General features: G+C 42.0%; 1 protein-coding gene across 4 annotated transcripts; it reads left to right on the plus strand.

Annotated features, from left to right (window-relative positions):
* The first annotated feature begins 4,123 nt into the window (after nt 1-4,123).
* Nucleotides 4,124-27,001, plus strand: TECPR1 (tectonin beta-propeller repeat containing 1). 4 transcript variants are annotated; one of them, XM_054080573.1, is made up of 25 exons: nt 4,124-4,276; nt 7,064-7,296; nt 8,917-9,099; nt 9,614-9,736; nt 10,385-10,510; nt 10,845-11,019; nt 11,115-11,215; nt 12,669-12,770; nt 13,168-13,313; nt 14,155-14,681; nt 15,545-15,690; nt 16,671-16,826; nt 17,335-17,484; nt 18,106-18,263; nt 19,545-19,672; nt 19,949-20,051; nt 20,740-20,836; nt 21,225-21,304; nt 21,625-21,681; nt 22,084-22,258; nt 22,688-22,823; nt 23,144-23,236; nt 24,258-24,364; nt 24,797-24,916; nt 25,232-27,001. In XM_054080573.1, exons 2-25 carry the CDS (start codon nt 7,066-7,068, stop codon nt 25,427-25,429), a joined length of 3,618 nt encoding a protein of 1,205 aa, XP_053936548.1. In that variant the 5' UTR covers nt 4,124-4,276; nt 7,064-7,065; the 3' UTR covers nt 25,430-27,001. The 4 variants fall into 4 exon arrangements, with proteins under 4 accessions (XP_053936548.1, XP_053936549.1, XP_053936550.1 ...); XM_054080574.1 differs by having other exon boundaries at nt 4,165-4,272; XM_054080575.1 differs by lacking the exon at nt 4,124-4,276 and having other exon boundaries at nt 14,155-14,381; nt 14,460-14,681.
* The last annotated feature ends 901 nt before the right edge of the window (nt 27,002-27,902 follow it).

Raw genomic sequence — 27,902 nt, forward strand, 5'->3', positions numbered from 1 at the left:
CGGTGGATTGTTAGCGTGCTGGCTGCGATCCTTTCTCAGCATCGAATGCTCCTCACCCAACATACAATCCCTGCGGGAAACCGGGACAAGGATGGGACGCATCATTTGCTTGGTCCGAGCTAAAGCTCAACTCGGGGAAAGCCCAAGAGCGTTAACAGCAAAAGAGATACAGGAGGTCATCAACCCCGCGCCTCTGATAGAGCCAAGAGCCACTTTTAATGGTACAGCGGCCAAATGAGCTCAGTTGAGCTCTGAGAAGATGGAGAGGTTGATGGAAGTGTTGCTTGCTTGGTCCCAGCTAAAGCTCAACCCGGGAAGAGCTCGGGAGTGTTAATGGCAAAAGGGATAAAGGAGGTAATCAACCCTGCGCCTCTGATCGAGCCAAGGGTCACTCTTAATGGTACAGCAACCAAATGAGTTCAGTCGAGCTCTGAGAAGATGGAGGGGTTGAGGGGGACTGTGTCCCTGTCTGGGTGTACAGGGGGACGTGCTGGGGGTGAGTCTGTCTGCACAGAATCTGCGGTCTGAGGGAAAAGCAGAAATCGGCAGGAAGCTGGGCTGCATTCTGCAGCAGCTTCTGCCGACATCCCCGATAGCAGGAGCTGCACTTGAGCATTAACAGAAGAGAGCTCGGGGTGGTGGCACAGAATGGGAATGCTGGAGAAAGAGGGAAAGTTTTTGAAAAGAGAGTGAGGAAAAAGCAGAAGGAATCTCACAGGGTTGGGAGAAACACTAAAAGAAACACTAAAGGAAGGCAGAGGGAAGCAAGGAGGATGCTGTTTTCTTCTGAACTAACAGCATTAGTTGAATGCTGTCTTCACCAGGCTCAGCTGCTTCTGAAATACAAGTTCTTGATGGCTGGTCAGCTCAGGACAGACGTTGAAAGGATCTTAAATGTCTTTTTATCACAGTTAAAACTCCGGATTTTCCTTCCACACCTTCATCCCTTGAGCTGCCTGATTCACCAAACCCCTTGTTTTTTAAATACACACAGGCTTGTCTTTCACTACAGGTGCCTTTCACACAGTCCCTGTCACTACAGCAAACACACAGCGACTCCCACGACAGTAGCTCTGCACAGCAGGGAAGATTTAGCCCCATTTCATAGGAAGCAGCAGAGTAAAATACAAAAGAAAAAAAAAAGAAAGAGATTAAAGAATTTGCCTCAAAATGAAACAAATTCTTGACACAGATTACATGACCCAAAACCCAAGCCAGTGCCAGCATCACTTCATGGCAAGAAAATCCCTGCCCTCTCACTTTCTGTCTCCTCCCTCCAGTTTGCAGTGCCTGACTCATCTGGAAGGGGCACTGCTCGAGATACAGTGACATTTAGAGACTGCTCCTGCTCTGAGGAAAGCTTTTGCTTACTGTGCTGTAGCAGTATGAATATTACATAAGGTTTTGGAAAAAAAATCTAAAAGCACAAGTGCAACACAGTACTTCCTCATTAGTGGAAAGATACTTCCCTAAAAAGAATGTCAAGTGATGAGGAAAAATCCTGTTTTAAAGAAGTGAGATTTGGAAACGTGTGGAAGAGCCAATAGTAGGGAAGTTACCCATACAAACCATCTCCAATTGCATTAGGATGATTGCTGCAAAACAGTGACACGGTATTTAAAAAGTCTTGACTATGCTTTAGACAGAACAAGGTCTTTCATAATAACAAAAGACTTAAAAACCTCACAGAGTTAATTTCAGAGAACCCCAGCCTGGCCTAGGGCACAGATATCTCCCAGTCACAGGGTACAGACCTCCCCTAACTGCATTTTCAATACAAACTGTGGCTTTGGTGTTCTGTGGCAGGTGGTATTCAGATAGCTACAATTATGGCAAAAGTGAGGGAAGTCACCACCACTGATGAGGACCTGCAACCTTAACCGCGAAAGGCTTAACCGTGAAAAGGCTCACTCCCTCCTGAGTGGCACAGTAACCACAAGGCTGAAGGACAGGACTAGGATATCTCAATATTTTCTATTTTGCAAGGCCTCAGAGCCCCATTCAGGTAAAACCCAGTGTCCACTCTTCACAGGCCACAGACTAGAAGCAAGGGTCACGTGAACCCAGCAGCCCAGGATTACACAGCAAATCCACTGTTCAGATGGATGGCAAAATGAAAATCTGCTTACCTTTAGATACCTGTTTGTGGAAAACCTTTCTCTGGTTAGCTCCTTACAGAAGGGAAGGCTCTACTGCCACCACAGCAACTGAGCACAGGAGGGCTATGCATCGAACCTCCAAAGCAAGCAGAAGTTTACATGAGGGATCAATTAATTTCTAACTTTTACATCAAATTACAGACACAGCAGAGCCAACAACTACAAAAAAGTTACATGCTGCAAGTGTTACGGAGAGGATTCGCTTGGTTTCACAGGCAAGATCCTCCTTAAAATAAGCATGAGAAAACTTTACTAGTTGTAAATGACTTATCATGTGAACTCCTTATATAATCAGTCATTCTGCTGCCATCCTGTAGGATTACAGAGCTGTGGTTCAAAATCCAAACTGTGAGAATATCCCAGAAAATGCTCCTTAAGTTCTTCTGCAACCCGCTTCTTATGGAAAACAATGAAATTCTTTTACTTGCTTAAAATGGCAACTGGATCAAATACACATCAAAGGCATCAGTCACAACTGCTACAAATCTTGCTAGGTGAATTTCTAAACAGTACTTTATAACACTTTATAAAAACATTTTACTACAATGGCCATCAAAATCATCAAAACACTACCAGGGAGCAACTTGTTGAGGTAGGCACCAATATGCACAAGAGACCAAATCACAGCAGCACGAGTCAACTGTCCCTGCAGTTCACAAACAAATGACCCAGACGGGAAGGTTTTGCCTCACACCAGCATCATTCTAAAGAAGGCAACGTGTACATCAACACTCCAAACCACAACCCTCAGCCCATCAAAATCATCTGAACCCACTGGCCATAGAATAAGAGCAAGGCAGACGCCTTCTCCTTATCCAGCAACTAGAAACTGCTCAGGCCGCATTCACAATGGACATATCAGTGCCCTTTGAAAAAGCCCTGAAATGAAAGCCACTGGCTTTTCTGCCCTCCTTTACAAAGTTCTGGGATACTTTTTGTTTGCAGGTCTCTTTCACATTTGGTGATTGGGATGGACTGGCCTGGAAGTTCTTGCCTATCTAGCTAGATTTTCTGCCTCAATTCAGAGCAAACTGGGACATGCTGGCAAAACCAGAGACGGATAAGCAAGCCCTTCCAGAGGGAGGTGACAGTCCTGCAGCAGGGCAGGCCTGCAGGGACCTGCGAGGGACACCGCTGGATTCCTTCTGGAAGGACAGCTGTTGTGCTCCTACCACACCGACACAGGCTGTGACCGGAAAGGCCCTCTCCTTCCCCATCCCTCAGGCAAGACATTTACTGGCCTATCCATCATGTTTTCCTTATCTGACTGTAACCTTTGCCCTCTCCACACAGCGGCCTGGACGAGGGCAGAGCTCTGCCCGCAACAGCCCCTTTCCACAGAGTTTCAGAGAATCATAGAATCACCAGGTTGGAAAGGACCCACTGGATCATTGAGTCCAACCATTCCTAACACTCCTTAAACCCTCAGCACCTCATCCGCCTGTCCCTAAACACCTCCAGGGCAGGTGACTCCACCCCCTCCCCGGGCAGCCTCTGCCAGTGCCCAATGACCCTTTCTGTGAAAGATTCTTTCCTGGTGTCCAGCCTGATCCTCCCCTGGCACAGCTCGAGGCCATTCCCCTGTCCTGTCCCCTGTCACTGGGGAGCAGAGCCCAGCTCCCTCCTCTCCACACTCTCCTTTCAGGCAGTTGTAGAGAGCAATAAGGTCTCCCCTCAGCCTCCTCTTCTCCAGGCTGCACACCCCCATCTCTCTCAGCCGCTCCTCGTTACACTTGTTCTCCAGACCCCTCACCATTCGTTGCTCTTCTCTGGACACACTCCAGAGCCTCAACATCCTTCTTGTGGTGAATTTACACCAGAACCCCAGCCCGGCGCTTCCCCGGGGCTCGGGCCAGTCACGCTCCTCCCGCAGCCCTCGCTGTTCCCGTTGCCCCGCGCCAGCCCCGGTGGCCCCCGCAGCCCCCGCTGTCCCCGCAGCCCGCCTCAGCCTCGCCCCTCGGCGCCAGCCCCGCCCCCAGCCCGCCGCGGCGGCGCCTCCCCGCCCCATGGCGGCGCAGCCAGTGGGAGCGCGGCGCTCTCCGCCGGGCGCTGCCTGCGCGCGGCTGCGGGTCCTTCCGCCGGGCGCGGGGCGGAGCGGCGCGGCCGGAGCGAGGCAGGTGAGGGGCGACCCCCGGGCGGGGCCGCTTGCGGTCGGTCGGCAGCGCCGGGCGTGGGGCGGTCGCGGGGCCCCTGTGCCCTCCCCACCCTTCCCGGCGGGAGGAGCGAGCGGGGCGGGGGGTGCGGGGGCTCCCGGGGTGTTTGGGGCCGGGGTGGGTCGCGCCGCGGGGACGCTCCCGCCGCTCCGCGGGCAGCGGGCGCCATGGCGGGCCGGGCCCGGTGGAGCTGCCTTTGGGGGGAGAGGCGCCGCGCCTTCGGTCTGGGAACAAACCGAGTCGGGAGATTGCATTTCTGGAATTCTGTAGTGATCGGTGACGTGCCGGGCAGCTGGAGGTTTTAATGAACGGCGTGTCATCTCCCTGTGAGCGGGTCTGTCAGAAATCACCTGAGCTGAGGAAGGATTTGGCAGGTGTGGATCCCTGGAAGTGCTCAAAGCCAGGTTGGATGGGCCTTGGAGCCCCTGATCCGGTGGGAGGTGTCCCTGCCTGTGGCAGGGGGTGGAATTGGATGGGCTTTAAGGTCTCTTCCAACCCAAACCATCCAATGATTCTATGATCTGATTATTTCCAGTCCCCTGGGAATACTGGGCAACGGCCGCATTTGCTGAGATATATGTGAGCCACAAGCTCCGAGCGTCCTTCAAGATCAAGCAAATTCTGTCTTCATCTCCTGCAGCCCAAGGAGTGCAAAGGAGCCCAAATTGAAGTCTTAGAAGTAGTTTATAATCCCAGATGCACTTGGGATTTTCCCATGATTCTCCAAGCACACTATCTCAAGAGTTCAGAGGAAAGAATATGCAGAAACTCTCACTTATCTCAGCTGCCTTTTTAACCCAGTTGCATCAGCCTGGATTATTTTAATTGTGTCCATCTATATTATTCCTAATTTTGCAATCTGTGGCACTTTCACTAACCCTTTCTGCCTGCCTGTACTGCCATTCCAGGTACAGGCCTTTGCTTGTGTATTTGCCAAGTATCACTTATCTTTGTTAGCTGACTAGGTAGATCTCTTCATTGCATTATCCATAATGCTTCCTTTACTCTAGACTCACTGGCATTCTGGTTGCTTAAGATTGCATAGTATTTGCCTCTTTTACAAAGACCGTTCTGCAGAATTTTAAGTACTAATACTAAGGGCTGGTTTTCGTAGCTTTTATCTTCCCAGTGGTACACACATGATAATTTCAACCTCATCTTCACTCTGTTCCATTCCAGTTTTCCTGTACTCTCTCCTTCAGTACTATCCTATGTCTATTAACGTAAAAAGGCAGGATATAAAGAAAATAAGTGGCTGCTCCAAGAGCAGACAAAGGCAGTAATACTCGCCTTCATTCTACCACCACCACTGAGTCAAAACTGGAGGATTCATCCTAGCTGTGCTGCCACAGCTTTTAGGGGGATTTTGGCTTGACCTTCCACTTGCCTCGCTTATTCTCTGCTGCTACGAATTTTCTTCTCACCATACTTGTTATTCACCTGGTGGATCTGGGTTTTTAGGTACTTGGCAGCAGCAGTTCTAGAAATCTTAAGAATTCTGAAACATCCTCCCTGGGATCCTATGTGAATTTACTGTGCCTTTCTTTGACAATTGCTTAGCTGTTTCCAGACTCTCCACACTTTCACCTCTGCCATTCACACACGCCATACAAGCTGGTATCTCTGTACCACTGCTTATTCTCAGTCAGAAAGCAGGCAGGCTTTCTTCTTTTCTTGTGTTGAAAGCACAGTTGACCTTTGACAATGAAGCAGCAGTGTTCCACGCTGGCTCCAGGCAAGGATTCTTCTTTTCTTTCATTGTGTTGGATCTGAATCCTCTTTCCTACCTTCCCCCTCTTGCTCTTCCACTGCACAGTTAAGGGAACTAGAGGCAAAGTTCAAAACACTCATCAGTAGTTCTGATTTTCAGACATATAAAGCAACTGAAATTTCTTCCATTTAATGACTCCTGGAAGGCCAAGAGACAGAAATACACTGGTATTTCTTGGCTTCTGAAGGGGCTGGCATACACCTACTTAATCTAAAATGCTGACCTCTCCAAGAAGGGCAGGGCTTCAGTGCCCAGAAAACGGCAGGTTATTAAGGGATACAACTGGAATGGAACTTTAATAGGTCTCTGCTGTCAAGCCACGCTGTTTGTATGCTTGAGTAAATATCACATCTGTGCATATTATGTAAAGATCAGATCCCAAGTGTTCACCAGAATGCTTTGGAAGGCAATTTCCTGGCAGCAGTAGGTAATATGTCCATGGATTAAAACTAGATGCATGCTTATAGAGAAGGTCCCTTTCCCTTCTTTTCTTTTGTGCCTTTGTAGCTATGTTGGCATGTGCCAAGAGGAGCTGAGAAGGGGATGTTGTAAGGTATCATGGCTTTGTGGAACTGAGATGAATGTTGTGTGAAGCATCTCTGATGTTACCAACTCTCAAGAGTGAAGCTTTCTGCTATGGAGTGGTCCATGCAACTGCATCTCAGTTCAGTGTTGACATCTGTCCTCTGCCTGCCAAAACTGTCCTGTTAATGCTGTGAGCTCTTGTAGGATGGACAGTAGTGTGCCAGTAGCAAGGTCTTTCACATGGGTTTTCAGAGCCATCTGAGAGGTGTGACTGCAGACCTCTGACTGAAAGACATCTGGCTGCCAGCTTTGCGTGGGCTCATTTAAAAAGATCATTCTTTACATCTTTATTTAATTTGACTGATGATGGCTCAGAGCAGGACTGATATTCAGTAGGTTTGAGATCCATTTTTTATAACTGTCTTTTCTATTAATACCGTCTTTTTGCCTTTCAGACATGGCCATGCCCAGTTCCCTTTTGTGGGCAGTTGACATTTTTGGGAGGGTTTACACTCTGTCTACTGTTGGCCAGTACTGGGAGCTCTGTAAGGACACACAGCTGGAATTCAAGCGGGTCTCTGCTGTCAAACAGTGCTGCTGGGGAATAGCCTGTGATCATCAAGTATACACCTACGTGCTCTCGGGCGATGTTCCTATTAGATACCAGGAAGAAACCTATGAGAATCAGGTATGATGTGTTGAGGATGCCTCTGTCACCTTGCCACAAATTTGTTGGAAAGGAATGACAGCAAATCCATACATCAGCTGTCTATGCATGTTTTTCTCACACGGCTGTATGTGCCAAATAGCAGGTCATTCTTTTAATTTCCAGGGGAATGTTATATGTTCCCTGCTCCTATCAAATGCAGTGTCAGTGTGTGCTATGGCCTGTTTCATGCAAGCCATTTCAGACTGGAACATTCACCCTTTTTCACCTGATGTGTTCCTTTGCTTAGTGACAAATACGCAATTCCCTTCAGAAAATGTCGAGTGTAACTTCTAGGCAACAAAGATACATTATGAAAAATGTATTACTCCTAAGAAAGTGCTGTTCTTTAACATTCAAAGAGTTCTCTGATAAAGGCATAACTCTTTGTGTTTCCAGCTTTTTTTGCATATAAGAGAGACCATCCCTCCCATATAACATACTTGAAAAAGAAGGTCTTTAAAATAAAGGAAATTTATTTGTTTTGTTTTCAAGTTAACCAAAAGGTATTTGAGAGAGAAAACTGCAGGATTTTCTTGTGCACATTTTTCTGCTTTTTAATGGGTAATGGAATAAATTTTAATTAAGAAAAGACGTTAACTCATCTACATGGCTAAAAATAAAACAAACCAATTTTCAACATTATTGGACATTGATACAACTTTACAGCCATTTAAGAAACCATTCCTTTTTTTTATGAAAACGTGTTCTTTAAAATGCAAAACTTTAAAATACATTTTGTTATTTTAAAACTTTTGTTTTGTTTGTTCTAGGCTATGAAAGAGTGGAAAACAAAATACTAGAAAGCACAAAAGGAAATATTCTGCAAGAGCTAACAGCAACAAAATTAAACTCAAGTAGTTTACAGATAACATGCAAAGCAATTTAGCCAGATTCCTAGTAAAAGTAAAGAATACTTTGCATAAAAATTATAGAAGGATTTTGAACCACTGGTTTCCCACGTACCCTAAGATGTAAGACAGCGTTTCATGACATATTTTTCCAGTATTTCTATAGTAGGTAAGAGTGCTGGGGGGAAAAAAAGAAAAATCGCAGCTGCTTAGGCAGGAATGCCAGCAAGTTATTTGTTCTGTAACTCATTAAAGCCAGATTTGGAAAAAAGCCTTCTTGGTATAACGTAAGATACAAGGAAGATTTACCAATGCAGTTACATTGACATAGTTTCTGGCGCAGAGGCTCTGCTGTTTTTCTAGTGCAGGCAAGGTGCTAGTCATCCTCCTCATGGGGAGTAGATTAGCGATCCCAAGGCCATCTGTGCAGCTTTATCCTAATGCTGCAGTGTCACGGTGCCTCACATCGTCAAAGGAAAAGGCATTGCGAGTGGTAAAATGTGAGGTCAGATGTTCCAGCTTCTGTAGCTGAAAATGACTTGGTTGGGACTAGTTCTGCAGTCAGCCCTTTGATACGTAAAAAGGCTTCCTCCCAAGACTGTGTTAGCTCAGGGCTTGCAGTATGAATGCTTTCTCATTCACCCCAGGAATTTATTCCTTTTCTACCATGGAAAATAAGAAATGTATCATTTATGACCCCCTATAGATGATGTGATCTCAAATAAAATATTTTATTTATCATTTCTGGCAGCGCTGGAATCCAGTTGGTGGCTTTTGTGAGAAATTACTGCCCAGTGACCGCTGGCAGTGGAGTGATGTGAGCGGGCTAAAACATCAGCAGCTTGATAATTTCACACTGCCTTCACCACACTGGGAGTGGGAGTCTGACTGGTATGTGGATGAAAATATTGGAGGGGAACCAACAGAGAAAGGGGTAGGTGAACAATACCAAAAAGAGATCTATTCTGGGAATCCTTAGTCTGTAAAATGAAAGACACTTTTATGGAAGTGTAAAAGGTCTGTAAAAATAAAAGGCACCTAACTTCCCATAGCTACTTATTTCTGGGAAATAGCTGAACTGTAATACAGCAAAGGGAATAATCTTTTTTTGAAGGATTTAGAAGTCTGTAGGAGCTTCTATAGGAGTTTTTTTTGTTTGGTCAGGCCAAGAAATGCTGGTAGCTGGATGCTGTTGTTATCTAGATCTTTAGTGTGAAGGAAGTAAAATGCTTTACTGTGTGGTGTTCTGTGTATATCACGCAGAGGAATTTGGACATGATTCTTAAGTCATTCCTGGAATTAGCTGATCCATTATTTAGGGCTGTTGAGACATGCACAGTGACTTGTATTGTATTTGTAGGAGTGACTCTTGTGCAGAATTGCTCCAAGTTATGATTTCAAACTTTCCCTCAGTCCTGATTTTCACACAAGAAAATCTCTGTTTGCAGGGCTGGACTTACGCCATAGACTTCCCCAGCACTTACACAAAGGATAAGAAATGGAATTCTTGTGTCAGACGCAGGAGGTGGATCAGATACAGGAGATACAAATCACGGGACGTTTGGGCAAAGGTTCTGGATATCTTAAATAAACTGATTTTCTGAAATAATTATAAGTGCAGGAAAAATAATTTTTTATCACTGCTTTGTAGGCTGGACCTGAATTCCTTGGCTTCCGACTTCTAATTCTTGCAAATATAAATGGAAGGAGGGGCGTTTTATTAGGAACCTGTCGTAATAAGGTGCCAGATCATGGTAGCGCAGTTGGAGATAGATGCTCAGCTTGTCTGCAAATTTCAAACCAACTTGTTAACTTCTTTTGGTTGTTTGACAAAGGACTCTCTTTCGAGGTGGCATCTGTCTAGCACGATTCCCTGGCTGTGTCCTTAATCTGTATGAATAACTACTCTTTAATAATTGTTGTTCTGTTCTAAGAATATAAAAAAATTGTAATTTGTGTTGGTCCAGCTTTCCAATTCAAAGAACATCTGTATGCAGCGATTTTCCTTTAGTTAGGGGATAAAACAGACTTTGTTGTGCTGCTTAGGCAGCATTTCCCCTCTCTCTGCATATAGCAGCCTTGAATGAGAGGAAGAATCTCCATGCTTAGCCACTTTAGTAAGTGATACATAAACCAATCTGCAAGAAAGTAGTTAGGCCACCAGCCAAATCGCCTGTCTATTTGCAATGTCTCCTCAGTCTTCCTTCTCTTTGTTTCAGATCGTATCACATGCTGATCCAGATCAGTTACCAGACCCTTTCAATGACATCTCCATTGGAGGATGGGAGATCACTGATGAGCCTCTTGGCCGTTTATCAGTATGGGCAGTTTCTTTACAAGGAAGGGTACGTGCATGTTCCCTAAGTTTTCTACTATAAATTAAATTACACAGAACTTGTAGCAATAGGTTACTGTACCCAATCCAAACTCGCTTCCATGATGAAAGTTAGTGTGTAGAAAAGCCTACTCCCTTAGTACATAAGGAAGTAGTCTTCAACTGCATAGTCAACATCAAAAAATACCTTTAAAGGTCAGAGTGTATACACTGCATAAAAAAAGTCCTCTTGTTAAAGGTGGATTATTCTTTCCAGTTTGTCTTCATTCTTATCTCAATGTTTTCATTGTTATAGGGATACTTTTCTAAATGTTATTATTTGGGGTTTTTTTAAACTTCTCTAGGTGTGGTACAGAGAAAATGTCTGCCATCACAATCCAGAAGGTTCCACGTGGTCCTTAATCACCACTCCTGGTGAAGTAGTGCAGATCAGCTGCGGACCATATGACCTCCTTTGGGCAACTCTTTGGGAAGGGCAAGCTATTGTGAGAGAAGGAATTGATAGGAATAACCCTCAAGGTAAAGTCTGTTAACTTTGGTTGGAAACCCCTTTGATTTGTATAGTGTTAATAAGAAACTAACCTACAATACTTTCTGGGTTTTGTTTCTTGCAGGAATTTCCTGGAGTATTGTGGAGTCTCCAAGCTCTGAAAATGGGATTATGCATGTCTCTGTGGGTGTTGATGTGGTGTGGTGTGTTACAAAGGATAGAAAAGTAAGAAGTGTTATGCTGTGCTTCCGTTTTTTCCTTCCCTTTTGGTATCTGCTTTTCTCGAACAGGCATGTAACTTTCATAGGAAACATTGCTGATTGGGACTCTCTCTCCCTGTAGTTTGGGGAATTCAAGTTCCCCTTGCTGGTATGGGAATGCTCTGTAGTTTGTGATATACATATATACATAGCTGCACTTAACTTTAGGAAGACTTTTTGCCCTTCTCTTGGAAGGAATTTTCTAAACCCAAGTCAAGCAGCTGTGGTAGGTGGGTGTTGGGGTGTTGGGGTGTTGGTGGAGCTGTAGTAAGTGGCCTGCTTCTAAGGGCTATTAAGCACCAAAGCTGGAGTGACTCCTAGGTGCCTGCTCTACTTTCCACATGGTCTGAAGGTTATGTCAGAAGCAGCATAGGAAATATTTTCTTTGTATATGATTCTATAGCTTCCTATCATAACAGTTTCCTCTTCGTCAGCCTTTTAATGTAGCTTTTTGTATATAACTGAGTATCCGTTCTGTCTATGTGTGATTACTTTCTTGCTGGGGTTTTGACTTAGAGTCATAGAATTGTAGAACACCTTAAGTTAGAATGGACCCATAAGGCCAACTCCCTGCTCCTTGCAGGGAATCCTGGAGTCTTGAGGAATGTACTAGGCTACTCTTATGCTGCTTGCAATCAAATCCCTTCATATTGAATTCAAAAACTTAGATGAATTCTGTGCATGTATAGCAGTTTTAAGTAAATGAATTACTCTGGTTTAATGAGTTACTACTTGTCAGCAGAGCCATGGTAACAAGATTGTCCACCGTGCTCCATCTGCCAGATAAAACCACTATGATAAAGTTTAGATAAGCTAGCATGTTTTTCTTCAGCTCTGCCACAAGATAGCCAAGTGCACTGTTTGTTACGTGATTCAGCCAACAACTTCTAAAGTAGCTGCTTGCCACTATTTGACTGTAGGCTAAGTACAGATGGAAATTCTTCCAGGTACCCATCCCACCTCTCTACAGAGAGACAATTTAAAGAGTTGTACCACTGAAAAAATCCTTCTGACAGGTCCTTATGTCGGTCCTTCTAGGCTTTGAACAGCAGAACACCAGTTAGAAGCTCATTCAGAGTGACCAAAAATAGCCTGCAGTTAACATGCAAGAGAAAGAGAAAGTACTTTTCCAATGGCAAAGAAACTAACTGTGTTGCAGAAAGTCATAACAAAAAGTCACCTTGTGGACTATTCTGGCTGTAGTTGGTCACAAGGACACACAGTCTAGGTACTGTTAAGAGAATTATTTTATCTTTACCTGATGAATAAAAAGAACCAAGGAGGCAAGAGACTTCTTAAGGCAATGCAGCACGTCAGTATTAGAGATTAAGACTAATCCACTAAAGAAGCTACATTCCAGCTGCCTGCTTGCTAATGCAGAAGGAACGAAATTTAGCCTTTTGCTGTTGCTGTTGTAGGTGTGGTTCAGAAGAGGAGTGAACTCACATAATCCTTGTGGAACAAGCTGGATTGAAATGGTTGGAGAAATGATGATGGTAACTGTAGGCTTAAATAACCAGGTGAGAGAGCTGTATACCAATTATGAGGATATGTATGTTCCCCTTAGTACAAGCAGTATTCACACATGGTGAGGACTGTCAGCAGAGCCAATATGGACAGCTGAACAAGAGCTCCGTGCACTTGAACTGTTAGGAAGGCATATGTGCCTGAATTCCTCACCAAAAGGTGAACAGTCTGCATGTCACTTGTATGGCATGTTCAGCTGCAAACAGCTTTCTCTTGATGGCAGAGAATTCTATACTTCATTTACAGTATCATCATTAAGGAAGAAGACAAAAGGAAAAAGCTGTGTCCAGCAGATTTTTCTGCTGTATTTTCCACCACTGCACCTTTTTTGTAGCTGGTAACTACCTGCTTTCCCTGCTGTTTCCTTCACCAAGCCCTTTCTTTCCCTAGGTCTGGGGAATCGGCTGTGATGACAGAGCAATTTATTTTCGTCAAGGTGTCACACCAAGTGAGCTCAGTGGAAAGACATGGAAGGCAATTGTATCTGGCCGAGAGAGTGACAGATCTCAGACTGGGAGCTCCACAAGTCTGCTAAGGTACTTGGTAAAATATCTTCATGAGACTTCGTACGCCAAGAGTTTCAACACTAGGAGATATTTCTTTACATTCAGATGGTACACAGGGAGGAACAGGATCTCTAATCACTAGGTATGCCAAAAAGCCTTTGCAGTTTTTGCCATTAAAATTAACGATAGCAGCAGTTGTTTCACCTGGGCTAGAAGCTGAAGCTTCCACTTTGCAATTCACTGCATGCTTGCAGTAAAGTGTGTTTCTTTGGGCTTTACTGTCACTATTTGGAACTTGTCTCTAATAAGAGAGAATGTTACCTGTGAAATATCATGAAGGACTGTCAGCTCTACTTAGGAATTATCCTTCTCCTGAGTGTCACTGTACATTTCCTTTCCTAGAGAGATTAAATCCTTAATTCCTTGCTGACTGCTGGCCTCTTGGCTGTGCAAGACATGCCAGTGAAGCTGGGAGTGCCACTTGTTTGAGTCAGAGTGTGCTCTGAATAGAAGCCCTCTCTAAGGCAAGAATCATAGAGTTAATAACAGGCTTTAAATAACTGCATCCATTATTTCGTATCTATAAAATGTGTTGTTCTTCAGTGTTTTCCTGAGAGTTGTAGGCAGCCAACACAACTGATTGTTTGAAAAAATGAATGAAATGTATATTTCAGATTTACTAGACTGGTCTGGAAGATTGTGTTAGACTATTTTCCCTTAGTGATAAGAGCTTGACCTTCATAAAAGAAGTCTGCTGTTTCTCTCCTAAAGCTGAAACATTAGGTTCATTTCTGTATGTCTGTGGTCTCAGGCCTGTGCTAGTTTATAATGCTTTGAATTATAGTTAATTAATTATCTATTTGTCCTTCAGTGCTGGCTGTTTCTTTACTGATGATATTCAGAACCAAACAAATGCGATCATTCAGGGTGATGCAGATACTTCCTCTGATACAGAGCTTCCAAGTGTACCCATGAACCTTGCCAACGCTCCCCTGACGGGAGCTGCAGCCAGCAGCAGCAGTAACAGCACAGCCAACCAGACAGCAGAAATACTTGCGAATTTGTCTGTGGATCCTCTGGACTCTGATCAAGGAGGAGGTACTGCTGCTTCGACTAGTAATGAGAAAGCTAATTTTGAAATTGATAAATCATCTACAAACCGAAATCCTTCGGCAGAACTGCAGTGGACAAACATTGACTTGAAGGAGGCCCAAAAGCATCCAGTCCTCTCCGTCGGCACGTTTGTAGAAACATCCAGCCTGTCTTCCCTTGGCATGTTCTCAGTGGGAGGTGAAGAACCATACGGAGCAGATGAGCACCCGCTGTGGGCCTGGGTGTCCGGGGGAGGCTGCCTTGTGGATCTACACAGCCCATTGAAATGGTTCACTGTTCCATCAGGTACAGTCTAGTCACTACCACAGACCCCAATTCCCATTCACAGGTCAATATGCTTTTTAAGAAAAATGTTGGTTTGTTGGGGTTTGTTTTTTTTTTCCAACAAAACCATGGCACAGAACTTCTGATAACCCATTTACTGTTACTGCAGCTTCTTAATAGACTCCATGTCTGAGGATGGTTCTGTAGTTAGCTGTAAAGCACTTTGGGATTGAGATAGATAAATGTAACGGTGATATTTGGGTCTCTGTGAGAATTTTTTAAAATAATATGTGCTGGATCTGCATTTCATTTTTAATTACAATGGAACTGCAACTTCAGGCAAACCCTGTAATGTCACTGAGTAGTAACTGAAAGTGAAAAGGGCTCTGGAGAACTGCAGGTGCCACAAATAACGGCCTTGCTCTTATCTTTCCTACTGAGACGGAGGTCAGATAGAGAAGTTACTCAAAGGCATTGCTAATGGGAACCCAGCTGAAAACTGGATGGGGTTGGAATTTAGATTCTTGAAAGACAGTACAATATAACAATATTTTAAAAATAAACCATGAACAGTGGCATCCCAGTATTTAATAACAGTGTAGCTCTTAATGCATTATATTACCTAATTATCTGGCGGTTCAGTGACAAAACTGCCAACAAAAGTTATAGCTTTGAAAGATTCTAATTGGTCATCTAAGTCATCCCATTTCTATGCATCATTTAAAAAGTTCGGCTGTAATACATTGATTCCCAAGTATAATAACTAGAAAGATTGCATTAGACTGGCTTGATTTAGTCCAGTGTTCAAAGCGGCATTGTGTTTTACCATTGACACAACTGTATTCAAAGCTCATTGGCGTTTATTGGTTTGGGTTCCGCTGTAGGTTTGTCGTCCTCGGTGCAATCTCTGTCTCTGTCTATCAGTCCAGCACAGACAGCAGCATGGCGAAAGCAGATTTTTCAGCAGCTCAGTGAAAGGACAAAGCGGGAACTGGAGAATTTTAGGCATTACGAGCAGGCTATTGAACAGGTAAGCAATGAGGACGCTCACCTCTTGTGTACTAAACACATCTATCAATACTGGACATTAATAATACATTTCTGTTGTACTGATGTACATCAGTGATGAACATCAGTGATGAAAACTTAGTGTCAGTTTTCTATTCTCGTCCTTATTTCTGACAAATTTCCTGGATTATTGATGTCTGAGCTCCCTATAGGAAACTAGCAGTTTATCAAACATAGAGCAGCAATCTTTATCTAAAAACATTAGCTGATGCTATTGTTTAAGAGTAAATTAAGCATTGATCAGCATTATGTGAGTACACCGAAACCTCAAATTCACAGAGAAACGTTTGCAACAGTAGAACATTGTATGAATTATTCCACCACAAAAGGAGGCTTTTTAATTGAACAGGGATTCAAGTGGATGAACTTTCCTTCTCTGTGACCATTAAGGGATTAATGCAACTTGGATAAATAAAGCAATGATGCAAGCATCAGTAGCAGCACTTAAATAGCAGCACTTTTGTTTGACATTCCCTTTGTTATGAGTCGTTGGCTTTTTTCAGATTCATTCACAGTTTTGGTCCTTCCATTTCTAATAGCCAAATGACATCTGGAATTTATTTGATTAAAAAAACTTGGAGTCCAGAGGTTTAATCGAGTTTTAAAAGATTATGTCAAAAGCTTTTAGAGTCCAAATAGAAATTGTATTATAATAAGGAGCACACTGCAGTCAGTTAGTATCTGCATGCTGTTGTACTCTTGAAGAAGTAAAACGTTCATACTAAGGTAGACATGCTATTTCAGTGCCTTTCTATCCAGTTTTGTCAGTTTTCATTTTGTCTTTGGCTTCCTTAAAACTCTGGTATACTTTGTGTCAGAACTAACTGATATGATACAGTCTAACTTGCAACAGAGATTTCTTGTGGTCACAAAAATCAGTGTTTGGGAGAAAGAAGAGTCATGCAGTTTCCTTACTCTTGTAAATTTGTGTTTGCATTGCAGTCAGTTTGGGTTAAAACTGGGACCTTGCAATGGTGGAGGAATTGGAAGCCTCATAAATGGATGGATGTTCGAGTTGCACTTGAGCAGTTCACTGGGAGTGATGGAATGCGTGACAGCATCCTCTTCATCTATTACATGTATCACGAGGAGAAAAAGGTGTGTCCTGCTTGAGACCCCTGAGAGAGATGCATTTGGCAAAGGAAAACCTTTGAAGGGAAAGTAGTTTTCTTAAAGGAGTCAAATTGTGCTATGCTGTTGTTCTAAGTTTTGGGAACCAATTCAAGTGTAGCCCAAGGTACTAGCAACCTGCAAGCTTTTCTGAGCCATACCTGTTTTGATCCTGTGCCAGAAACATCCGGTCACATTGCTTAAACCATCAGTTTTGGACCAGTTATGAGTCCTTTTGAAAGTTCAAAATGTTCATGATTGTGAAGAAAGAGCTAAGTTTGGCTGGTCAGGGTCATCATAAATAAGGTTAATGCATATGAATCAGAGGTAATGTAGGACACTGGAAATTGAGCCTCATCCCTTCTCCACCAAGAACTGGTTCTTCACTCTTCTGGGCAGGAATGTCTCATTCACAGTCATGAAGTGCAAAAGTGCTGACATTGAGGAAGGCATATCAGAGTTTGCCTTAGTTGCAATTTTTTTTCTCTTCCCTTAGTATATCCATGTGTTCCTGAATGAAGTCACTATTATAGTTGAGGTTCTGAATGAAGCCAAACATTCCTTTGCACTGTATACACCTGAGAGGACGAAGCAGCGATGGCCAATCCGCCTGGCAGCCACAACAGAGCAAGAAATGCATGACTGGGTAATTTTGTGCATTTTTCATTTAAAATTGGCAGTGTGTGAAATAAAGCATAAAAGCTAGTCTCTGAAATCTCAGCATGACATTTATAGTATCTAGGCTACTTACCTACTTTATAATTTAGGTATTTAAAAAGTCTGTTCAAACTTACTGAGAGGCACCTGAGGGTTCCTGTCTCCTCTGGAGCTTGCACGCTTTCGGATGGTGCAGTTATCCACAGTAAAACCAGCATTGTTTTTCCTTCCCTTCCTATCTCCAGATATAGACTAGGCTACAAATTAGTTAGTTTAGTTCAGTCTGTTCTTCTGCATTGGTAGAACTGTTACCTGCTGTCATGGTTGTAGCAAGTCTTATGTATAGGTAGGCATGCATGTGTATACACTGAATCGATGCAAAACCTGCAAGATGCTTCATAACAAGCAGGTACTGTGAACAACATTGATTCCAGTGACTGTGTTAATAACTTCTGAAAAGCTGAATTCCAGTGCCTTTGCGAAAAAACTGCTAATTCACTTATGCAAGAACCTGCAAAGGTAAAACTTCATTTTGTAATACTGAAGCATATGTGGAAATTCTTTTTCTTGCTGTAAACAGAAGTGTTTGGTTCTGCTCCTTGTTTTGTAGCTATCTTTGCTGAACATGTCCTGCTGTGAAAGCAGGCGGCTTCAAGGCCCTCCCTCGCACCATGCCATTTGGTCAGTTACTTGTAAAGGAGACATCTTCGTTAGTGAGCCAAGTCCTGAGCTGGAGGCTGGACCACACCTGATGCCATGTGATCAAATGTAAGAAGAGATTTCAGAAGCTATTTTTTCTGCACAGAATGCCATTCAGCAGAGACCGACTTTTATGTTAAGTCAGTGGCTTTGGTGGGCTGTGGGAGTGTGTAGCACACTGCAGGTGTCTCTCAATGACAAGGTTAATGGCTGCCTTCATACACGGAAATACATCTGAAGAAATTCACCAAATAACATTTTAATTCTTTGATGCTGGAGCTATTCATGCAATTTCAAAAGCCTTTCTTATTGAGATCTCTTTTCTATGTGATTACATCTTTAATGCTATAATTATTTAAATTCAGAGATGGCATAGACTAAAAGTAAACCTAATCACTGTAATTGTAATGTAATTTGAGCTTTCAATTTTATCTGAGTCAGCAAATCTGAAATTCTCGGTCCTCCATAGGAACTACAGCCCAGGGGCAGCTCCTGTACCATTTCTGTTACAACTGTGATGATATAGTACTGCAAATTCTTCAAGCAAAAAAAATGCTAACCTCAGAACTGGTGGGCTTAAAGCCAGTCTTCATTTAAAAAATACTCCCAGTTTCAGGTTACTTGCACGAAGTATCTTTAAATAATAACTGTGAAAGCCTTCAGTTCTTCTCCTTCGGAGTAGAGCAGCTTGCAACGTCTGGTGACTCACAAAGCTGATGTGCTCTTGCATAATGGTTTTGGGGAAACCGTAACCTGAATGATCTCCTGCCATTCTGATAACTAGAATACTCCTTTGCAATCTCTTTATTATCCCCATTCTTCCCCAGAAAAGTGCCATGGTCAGTAAACTCCCAGGAAGAGACTAATCTGCAAAGACTGGGAGAATAGAAAGAATTAAAACCCTTGTTTTCACCAAGCCCCACAGTAAATATGTAAATCATTTGTTTTCTTGTTAGATAAAGGCAATTCCTAGATTTTTAAAAAAATGAGGATAAAGTTAAAGCTAAGGCAGTTGGTGGCCACTAAGATGTAAAGATTCTAGCAAGATCATCCTAACTAGTGTATAAAAAATATATGGATTAAAAAAATGCACAAGCCAGAAAGTAAAATACTTCAAAGCCTGAAAACTCCAAGTGGAGGTGGATAAGTTCCTTCCAGCTAACTTTTCAGTAGTCATTCGGAGGGAAATGCTTTCAACTGGCAACTGGCTTCACTTAAAGATGCACAGAGGTTCAACAAACAAGCATATAAAGTTGCATATCCTTAAGATTATTGAGTTGTAGGAGTGGAAAGCATGCATTCCTGATGGATGTGGTGTAGACTAAGTGTAAAATGTCCTTTTTCTGTCAGGTTTTGGCGTCAAGTTGGAGGTCATCTTCGCCTGATAGAGTGCAATAACCAAGGCATAGTGTGGGGCATTGGATATGATCACACAGCTTGGGTTTACACTGGTGGATATGGAGGTGGCTTCATACAAGGTATGATCTACTGTGGTGTGCACATTTCTTACTTACCTTCGTGACTCGGTCAGCCATTCACGCTATTTCAGCTGTCCATCTTTTAGCCTAACTAACGTGTAGGGTTATGTGGTGAATAGGTCACACATTAGGAAGGAATTGGCATTGCAGTTTTATATTTTCCCCTCAAGAGGGAGAAATAGGATAATCAGCAATATTACTGTGGCTATTGTAATTTAAAATACAGTGTCTTTAAAGTTTAGCTTTACTATAATCCAAATGATTTATTTCTCACAGGACTGGCCAGTAGTGCTGATAACATTTATACGCAGTCAGATGTGAAATGTGTTTATATCTATGAGAACCAACGTTGGAACCCAGTCACTGGATATAGCAGCAGGTCATTGACTCAATTTATTGTATTTATATACTGTAAGTTTTTACTACTGACAGATGAAGCAAGAGATTTGTTCTAGGTTTTCAGTGTAGCTATTACAGTTACTCTGTCTTCAGTCTCCTCCAACACCCATTGTTAACCTGAGATGGAAGAACAGTGTTTCTCAGTTTTCTAGATTGATAATTATCCATTCAAAATGCATTGGTAGCAAAACATTACAGATTTGTGCTTTGTGAGTGCACAAAGTCATGTCTCCTTGCAGCGTCTTTCATTGATGAGGCCATATAGCAAAGCTCTTACTAGGATCTATATATTCACAAACATAATGTGCTAAATACAGTGGGTCCTTGAATAGTATATTTGAACAGAAGTACTAAGAAAGCATTCACGTATGTGGGTGTCTGTGCCACAGAAACTCAGGATTCACCTTTCCTATTTTAAATAGTAGTGAGGAATATCACTCTGCAGAGAAAAGTTCACATGATCCTCAAGTTTGGTGTAATTGTAAGCAATTGTACAGATTCTTTCCCACTATCCTCGTCACTCGTGATATTTCTAAATACAGAGATGAATGACTGAAGACTGTTTCATGTCTGAAAGTAGAAAGTGCTACAAATAGGCTTCTCTTTGCACGCCTTTTACATTTTCATTTGTAAATGACCTTGCATTCCTTGTACACTGTTCCACCCAGAGGTCTGCCCACGGACAGATACATGTGGAGCGATGCGTCTGGCCTTCAGGAATGTACAAAAATCAATACCAAGCCTCCTTCTCCACAGTGGTCTTGGGTAAGTTTAGTCTTAAAAATCTTTTTACTAAAGTGCCAAGTAGGATACAAGACTTGGACTGAAGTGACACAGATTTTCTTTCTGGATTTGTCATAATATTTAACTTTGGTTTCCCCATGTATAGAACAGCAATGATCTTCCATAGTCTAAAGAATATTGAGTGGGATTTTTTGTTGGGTGGGACTTAGATTGCTGCTTTGATTGTTTTCTCTTCAGCTGAATTAAAAAGACTTGAGAACCTCTGCATGAATGTATATGGCAAGTATTAGAAGGTTTTAGCAAGTCATTGCACTCCAAAAGGTGGAGGGAAATAGTGGGAGAGGTTATTTTTATTATACATTAGGTGTTGATGGTACTTGTTACTCTTATTGTCTCCTTTTGACAATAGGTATCCGATTGGTATATTGATTTTAATACTTCAGGCGGAACGGATCGAGAAGGCTGGCAGTATGCAGCAGACTTTCCAGCGTAAGGAGAGAACTTCTACCTAAAATACTAGCAGGCAAATGCCATACTTAAGTCCTCATTTCTTGTTTGCTGTTTGGCACGTTAACTGTGCTTTAACAGGGACAAGTGTGCTTTGATTTCTCCCTTTTTATGGAGAAATTTTTATGGCTGAAATTTGCCAGAGAGGTAGGGCAGCAAGGTAAGCTTAGCAAACTATCGTTTCAAGCATTTTAAAGTCAGCGGGCATGTCTGGTGGGCAATAGACAGTGCTCTCGGGCTGGCAGTGACACTGAAGATGCCTTGACATCCTCATGAACACCTCTTTATGTCTGGCTTGGCAGGTCCTACCATGGTCACAAGACAATGAAAGACTTTGTCCGACGGAGGCGCTGGGCAAGGTGAGGAACTAAAATATAAATAGAAGTTTTGGACTTGAATGCTAACTGTTCCCTAGAGTTATCCTTTAGTTACGAGAGGAAGATACCTGTCACCCAGTCAACAAAGGCAGTAGTAAATAAACCTGCAGTGAATAGCCCATCTTCTTGGGTGGCATTGGTTTTGTAAAGTAGCTTTTCTTTAAAAAGCAGAAGTTTTGAGAAATCAGTAATATGTCAAAATACAAAACCTAATGCAAAACATGATTAGTTGTTATAAACCTCTTTCAAATTAAAAATACTTACTATACGTAATTAATGTAAAGGCTTCAGGATAGTTTGCACTGGAGCCAAGAGTGGATCAAGAAACAAATTCAGCTGCAGAAGGTATGTGCTTCTGATTGGTTTGGGTTTTTTCTGCTTCAGAAAATGTAAGATAGTCACCAGCGGGCCATGGCTGGAAGTGCCTCCTGTTACCCTGTGGGACATCTCCATAATTCCCAGTTCCAAAGCAGATGGTGAAGAAGCAGTAGCACTGTGGGCAATCAGTGACAAAGGAGACGTGCTCTGCAGGCTTGGAGTGACACAGCAAAATCCAGCTGTAAGGCTCCCTGTTTAGTTTTACTGCCTTATTGATGTATTTAATGTAATCATGCAACCTGAAGCCCCATGTCAGTCAGTTTTTGTGAGACTGTTGTGCTGTGTAATCAGAAAAGGGATTATTTAAAAAAAGAAAAGGGGGCTGTGGCTCATATTCAGAGATGTTTAGGTGCCTAAAGGCACCTAAATTCTAGCAATTTCAACAGAAAAGGCCCCATTACATTTCAGCCTAGCTACTGATTTCAAAGAGTTAATACCCAAGTATCTTTGAGGATCAGAGACCTTGTTTCTGTTCTGTCACAAGATACAGGAATTATTCATCAGAATATTTTTCCCTAGCTACGTTTTTTCCCATGTGGCAATAATCAGCAATATTTTGTTGTGGAGTTTTTAACCCTTGCTTCGTAATCTGTCTTCCATGATTTGTTAGGGAACATCCTGGCTTCATGTGGGAACAGATCAGCCCTTCATTTCTATCTCAATTGGAGCATTTTACCAAGTGTGGGCTATTGCTAGAGATGGTTCTGCCTTCTATCGGGGTTCAGTGTCTCCAAAAAAACCTGCAGGTGAGGTGTACTTTTTGGTGTAGTCTTCATCTTATCCTACACTGCCACCCATGCAAAAGATAGATCTGTTTAGCAAAGGTCTTTCCCATAGCTGTGCAAAACAGTACTTATGAATAATACTCCTGATAATTAAAGCAGTTAATTTGCTCTTCATTGCATGATTTGAAGTGTTTGTTTCTAAAAACAAGTCAGTAAAAATGTATTGAGTGCAGTGTCATTCACAGCTTTCTTGCACAGTATACTTCAGCTGCAGACATGTTTCACTTCTTACACATAACTCTGTTTTCTCAATGTTTTACTTGAGTATTTCTGACCTTTAGGTGACTGTTGGTATCATATTCCTTCACCTCAAAAGCAAAAGCTAAAACAGGTCTCAGTGGGACGGACATCCGTGTTTGTGCTGGATACGAATGGTAAGGATATAAAAAAATATATCAATGTTACAAAACCAAAAAAACCCAATAGAAATCAGATTGATTTAAAAAGTCAGAGCTTCTGCAGGCAGATTACTGTTGCTGCAAGAGGAGTAATTTTTCATATTCAAAGAGGTGGAGTAGGCAACCCACTTAATTACTGACTGGGTTTGAAAACCCTTTTTTTTGTTATATCTGATAGTGCCTGGATAGCAACAATCCAGCATCTGTGCTAGGGTAGGGGGGGAAGCTGGATCTCAAGGAAGAAAATTGCATGGAAGGATTTGTCTGGAACCCTTGAACATGCAAACCTGAAGCGAATACCTTCCTGTTGCCAGTCATTGCAAGTTAAAGAATTAATCGTCCTTTTGTAAATGAAACAAGCCTTTCACACCAGTCTCCTTCAGAGATCATAGTCTCATTTGTTTACTTCTCTAGTGCATAGTTCTTTATATGAATTTTTTTCCCCAATAAATTTAATTAGAAAAGTGTTTGCATTTTCTAGTATGGTTATAGACAATAACTATAGAAATACAAATTCCAAAGTAGGAATTTGACTATTCTTCGATGTAATGCATTAGTCAAAACTGTAATGCATTTCCACAGAACACAGTGTTAGCTACTGATGTGTTATGTTGTTTGCTGGCACTTTCTGCCAGAAAGCTGGGGAGAGGCTCTTCAGCAGGGAGTGCAGTGATAGGATGAGGGGTAATGGTTTAAAGCTGAAAGAGGGGAGATTTAGGTTATGTTTTAGGAAGAAATTTTTTACTGTGACGGTGGTGAGGCCCTGGCACAGGTTGCCCAGAGAGGTCGTGGCTGCCCTGTCCATGGAGGTGTTCAAGACCAGATTGGATGATGCTTTGAGCAACCTGATCCAGTGGGAGGTGTCCCTGCCCATGGCAGCAGGGTCGTGGGAACTGGATGATCTTTAAGATCTCTCCTGACTCAAACTATTCTGTGATTCTATGATTCTATACAAAGCAGACGTTCTGAGCTGTAACCAGGACTATTTATTTTACAGGCAATCTTTGGTACCGGCAAGGTATCACTCCAAGCTACCCTCAAGGATCTACTTGGGATCATGTTTCAAATAACATCCGTAAAATGTCTGTAGGGCCTCTGGACCAGGTGTGTATTAAGCTTCCTTGTAATTAAATTAAAATAAATTAAATATTCTTCAGAATTATTTTTGTTTAACTTTAGTTATTCTGCAAGCTCTAAGTTGTCTAAATACTGGAATCCTGGTAGCAAGACACAAATAATGCCAATGAAGTAGTGATACAGCCAGCCCTTTGCTGTAAAAAACAACTTTTTTTTTTTTTTTTAACAAGGTTATATATTTCATCTCTTTCCTGCCAAGTCATGCTCTCTGGCAATGTTTTAATTATAACACTGGGATCTTTTTGTTTGTTTGGCTATCTCTTTAACTAAATGAGAGCAATTTTGACCTATTGAAGATCAGGACTGATTTCTGAAGGTGGTTAAACAGACTTACAGTTTTCATGTCTGGGAAAACCAGCACGAAGAACACATTTTATTGCCTCTATTTGTTTTCTCGAGGTCTGGGTGATAGCTGACAAAGTGCAGGGAAGTCATAGTTTGAGCTGTGGGACCGTATGCCATCGGACTGGTGTTCAGCCAATGGAACCTAAAGGCCTCTCATGGGATTATGGTATTGGGGTAAGTGCTGGGGGCATAATTCTCCCTAAATCCTAAATTCTCCCTATATCCAAATACCTATGGGCACAGTTACTACCTGTGTACGTCACTGTTAGGGAGCTGTGTTGTGGTGTATTTTGCAAGGAGCCTTTCTTCTGATTCAGCCCAGAGCAGGATTCCGTTCCTCATGAAAAAATTATATAAAACTAGAAGCATACGTAAAGCATCACATTAGGTGTTGCAATTGCAGGGTGATGTTTCTCCTTTTATAATTCTTTATCAATCTTTTGCAGGGTGATGTTTCTCCTTTTATAATTCTTTATCAATCTTTTGCAGGGTGGATGGGAGCACATTACAGTCCGAGGAAATGCAACTGAAGCATCTCGGGTCACTATGCACGACAATTCTGAGGAAAACCCTGCGGTATCGAAGGATTTAGAAGACGAGGAGAGTAAAGGGAGAACAGAACACTCTGAAACCTCTCTCATGGTCAGTGAAAGTCAAGAATTAGACAGAAATGCTGTTAATTGTTAAGTTGTTGCTGTCTACATGTTGCAAACAAGCAGTCGGTATAATTTAAGTGTCCATTGCCTGGAAAGAATACGACCTTTTTGTGCTAATACTGAACTGGAATTTGCAATGGGGTATTTTAAATACTGAGTTCTTCTAGTACATCGTGTAAAATGTGACTTGATAGAGCTAATAGATTTGTCAAAGCAGGAAAGCTTTTAAGCCACAATGTATTTCTGACCCTTTACCATAGCTGCTACACGACCATACCAATGTGAATATATTTGCAGATGATCACCACATATAGTTCTTTTTTAATTAATATTGCAGTTCACATCCCTACATTTCTCTCATATTTACACACATTGCATACTCCTCTTTAGATCCATATTTGAGCAGAGATGAAAATGTTGTATCAATTTCAGTTACTTATGGGCAGTTCCAGTGATTTGCACTGCGAACATAACTGGTCCTGACTGTACAAGCATTTATACGTGCACATAATTCTGCTCATGATAGTCCTGCTAATGTAGCTTGGGTCATGCTGGTTTTTACTCCTGTCAGGAAAATTAAATTCTACACAACTCGGCTTAGGATGCAGTTACCAGTAAGGGCCAATTTGTGCTATCATCTCTGCTCATAGTGAGTAATACCTTCATCAGCAAGTGCAGCCATTGGTTTCAGCGAGACTGTGTAGAGAGCACGGTCCTGCTCAGTCTGACTAAGAGCAGCCAAGTCTCATTCTAAATTGTCGGTCCAAATAGTGATGAATCATGTTTTGTCTCCATCTTAATTGGAACCATGACAACTGAGGGGTACAGATGCCTACCTAATGAGGTTGGAAGGCACCAGGCACTTGAGGAGTTAGGCTGTGTTCCAGATCATTGCAAATTATGCTATTCTAGTGTAAAAGACAAGAGGTCTTAAATAAGATTCTGACTTCCCAGTGGTAGGAATGCAAAACAAATGTACCAATATCAGTGGAATTTGCCAGCGTATCCTAATGTGGGTTCAGAATGAAACTCTGCTCTTTGTTTTTAGTAAGTGATTAATTCATTCCTTTGTCAACAAGAAACCACTTTTTGTTCTCAAAAGAAACTTTTTTTCCTATCTTACCTTAATTTGACTGTAATGTGAAATTATTAATTGAAATCCGGTCCTTGGGAAGTGCTGAAAAAGCCTCTCCCAATAGCTTCAGGAAGGTATGACGTTTGTTCCCCTGGCAGCGGTTTACAATGATTTTTCCTCTATGTGTGTGTGACTGTCTATGGAGTTATTTTTATATGATGAGCAGTGTGGTCTCAGTACTGTATTTGTAGAAGTAAAACTTATGTTTGCACGTATTTAAAGAATTTATTTGGTATTTTAATGCCAAGGAAAGCACTGTTTCCAAGTCCAAATGTGAATGAAGAGTGAAGATGATTTACTGTTTAAAAAAACTGTTCATCTTGCCAGTATGTGACTAGAGATTTCTGGTTTCTGATCTATACATTGTGGGAGTACCGTAAATAACATGTTTGCATTAATTACCATAATGGGTTTTGCATAACTTGCACAGTGTCTTGTCCAAATAAATAAATAACTTTATTACATGTATTTTTAGGGAATTATTAGGATTATATTTGCTCTGCATCGTATGAAAAAGATGTATTGTTTTAATAGTCAGTGTTTACATATCCAACAATCAAACTAGTTTCATACAACAAGCTTTATAATATACCTTTGCATTTTTCCCTGTGTTGCCAAGTTTCATCTTCACTGTAAACATCTGGGGTTAAGTGAACAAAAGATATAATAGTTTTTGTTTGAGTACTAAATATTTGCCTTCTGAAACTCTTATTTAGAAAACTATTTAATTTTAAAATATAATGTCATTGTTATGATTAGTTAAAACAAAGAAACATTACTTTAAATTAAACAATTTTGAAAAATAAAAATAATTTATCCCTTTTGACATGTCCAATAAAGCAGCACTTTGTAGCAAAGGACCATTTCGGAACTAGCAGTTATCATTCCATTAAAAACATCTGTGTCCTATGCCTGGCATTGGAGATGGCTGTGTTCAGAGAAGGGGTAACCTTCGCCTCTGCCGCTGTATTTACAGGTAGATGTTACGTGCCACTTTTGGCCTTAATATTTGAAATAGTGCCTGTTTGCAGGAACCCCTATCAGAATTAACTGCTTGTGGCAGCGTAGCTCCAGATTGTGAATGGCAGCATCAGCAGCTCATTCCTAAAGCGATGTGCAATGCTTCCTGAGCGGCACTGCCGAAATACTGCTTTTCCAACTCATACAATTCCTTCCTCTGCCAAAGTAACCAAAGAGCAAACAAACACAGCTGTCTCACAAAAACATTTCAGGGACGAATATCTGGAAAGGCACTGATCCACTGTTCCAGTGGGCTGATGACCTTTCAAGAATCCTACAAAGGACGACATACTCTACAAGTGCTCTGTGAACCATGGGATTTGGTCTGGAAAGGATTTGGGAAGGCACC

This window comes from Cuculus canorus, chromosome 15 (assembly GCF_017976375.1).
Source record: "Cuculus canorus isolate bCucCan1 chromosome 15, bCucCan1.pri, whole genome shotgun sequence".
In the NCBI taxonomy this organism is placed as follows: domain Eukaryota; kingdom Metazoa; phylum Chordata; class Aves; order Cuculiformes; family Cuculidae; genus Cuculus; species Cuculus canorus.